The sequence below is a fragment of the Chrysochloris asiatica genome, unplaced genomic scaffold (genome assembly GCF_000296735.1).
Source record: "Chrysochloris asiatica unplaced genomic scaffold, ChrAsi1.0 scaffold00036, whole genome shotgun sequence".
NCBI classification, from domain to species: domain Eukaryota; kingdom Metazoa; phylum Chordata; class Mammalia; order Afrosoricida; family Chrysochloridae; genus Chrysochloris; species Chrysochloris asiatica.
Genome location: NW_006408554.1, coordinates 21123025 through 21124912, shown reverse-complemented (window position 1 = coordinate 21124912; position 1888 = coordinate 21123025). Strand labels below are relative to the sequence as shown.

General features: G+C 36.8%; 1 protein-coding gene across 1 annotated transcript in view; it reads right to left on the bottom strand.

Moving 5' to 3' along the window:
• Positions 1–1888, bottom strand: part of MCM4 (minichromosome maintenance complex component 4) — a 26228-nt gene that overhangs the window by 20007 nt on the left and 4333 nt on the right. The window contains exons 3-6 of the mRNA XM_006860064.1: positions 1624–1787; positions 1429–1530; positions 1086–1181; positions 905–1000 (exon numbers count right to left, since the gene is read on the bottom strand). Coding sequence (XP_006860126.1) covers positions 905–1000; positions 1086–1181; positions 1429–1530; positions 1624–1787 — 458 coding nt within the window. The remainder of the gene's footprint in view (positions 1–904; positions 1001–1085; positions 1182–1428; positions 1531–1623; positions 1788–1888) is intronic.

Here is a 1888-nt window from a genome sequence, read left to right as displayed (position 1 = left end):
AATAAAATAAAATAAACAAACAAACATGAAGATACTGTGCTCAAATTCCTATGTTGGCAATTAAATATAAGAAATAAAGCTCATGCAGAGGTAAGAGCGTTCAGTATTCCTAAGGTTTGTGATGACTACATTGTTAATTTACTAAGTGCCAGCAAGTCTGTTCCAACTCATAGCGACCCCATAAAGGGTTTCCTAGGAATGACTGGAAGGTTTGAACCACCGACATTGAATAGGTTAATGCTTTTTGATCATGCTGTGCTTGTTTTCTAGACACTACTGAGGATCCCTGTTAGCACAGTGGATTATATGTTGAGCTGCTAACTGATAAGTCAGTGGTTGGAATCCCCTGCTGCTCTGCTTCATATTTCCATTACAGGTGCAAATCTTTATGGAAACAGAATGCCCAGGGAGTAGTTTTACTTTGTCCTAATGGGTGGCTTTGAATCAGAAATGACTCAATGGCTGTGGTTTTGATTTTGATATCCAGTTGTAGTTGCTGTGAAGTGTGGTCGAGTCAGTCAGTAAACAGCAAAACCAAGATTCAAGAATAAGTTTGCTTGCATGTATTTCATTAATAAAAACTAACGCAAGGTCTGGAAGAGATTACAAAAGAACGTAAAGCATTCATAAAATATCTTCATTTAAGTTAGTGAAACTCAAGAAGATATGAATTGTGGCATTTTATATGCTAGTAAGAAACATGACTAATCAAAGTATGAGATACTACTAGTATTAACACAAATCCTAATTTCAGAAGTGTTAACGAGTGAAAAGTTCATCTTAAAATAGATGAAACATGGTTTGCCTTTAAATGTTTTAGTATTCTCTCCACACCAAGGAAACTCCACTACTCAGAAGCATTCTTTCTAAACATACACCTGTAAGGTCAAAGTCAAATACTTACCTGAGGGTAGCAGAGGAGCTGTCTATACAAAGTTTTGTCAAATGATTTTATGTGCTCACAGTTTACATTTAAAAATGGCTCCCCAATAACATTAATCTGTAAGACAAAGAAACATCTTTTAGTCAGCTTTGTTGGTTTAAAGAAACAAAGTTTGAAGTTTTGAGTAAGGATAACTGATTACCTCCCCAAGTCGCTGCATGTACACAGGCTCACTAATGTTGATGCCAACACTTTCTTCTTCTTTTGCCATAGGGTCAATAAAATGCTGCAGAAATCTCTTAATGATTAGAGTAAAAAAACAAACACAAAACATTTAATAAATTTCGGAATAACCATCCAAAACACGAAAACTTTTAAGTATGCCACAATTGGAGGGTAAGTTTAGATAATACTTCTACAAAACACGAAAGGCATCATATATCTTAAATCACCTCCAATCTGTATTACAGATTGTATTAAAATCACCTAGATACAGGTTATACTCCCTACCAGAATTTTCTTAAAAGAGGGAATTTTAAACATACCTGAAAATTTTCTTTGCATGTTGCCACATTTACATCTGTTCCCCAAATCACAAGTTTCTGGCCTAGAGATGGCTCACTCGCCACTATATCGTCTGTTGCTGGCTACATAGAAAAAATGACAGACCCACATCAACAGAATTATCCATTTCATAATTGCCATATGATATGCATCAGAAAACTGTAATGCCTGCTTACACCATCAGAATGCAGGTCCACCTGCCGTCCCTTCCGTGCAGATCCGAGATCAGGTCTCTGCCTCATGGGTGTGCCTCGGACACCACTCCGTGGGGTTCCCTCCACTCGAGAGCTAGGAGTACCATACGTCAGTGGAGAACTAATGTCAAAGTCAAGTGGGATAGCTATAAAAACAGAATTGGAAAATTTACAATATAATTCTGATACCATATCAAACCAGAAACAACAGCATGTTTATCTGCTAATCCAAGTCTTCTAAATACAA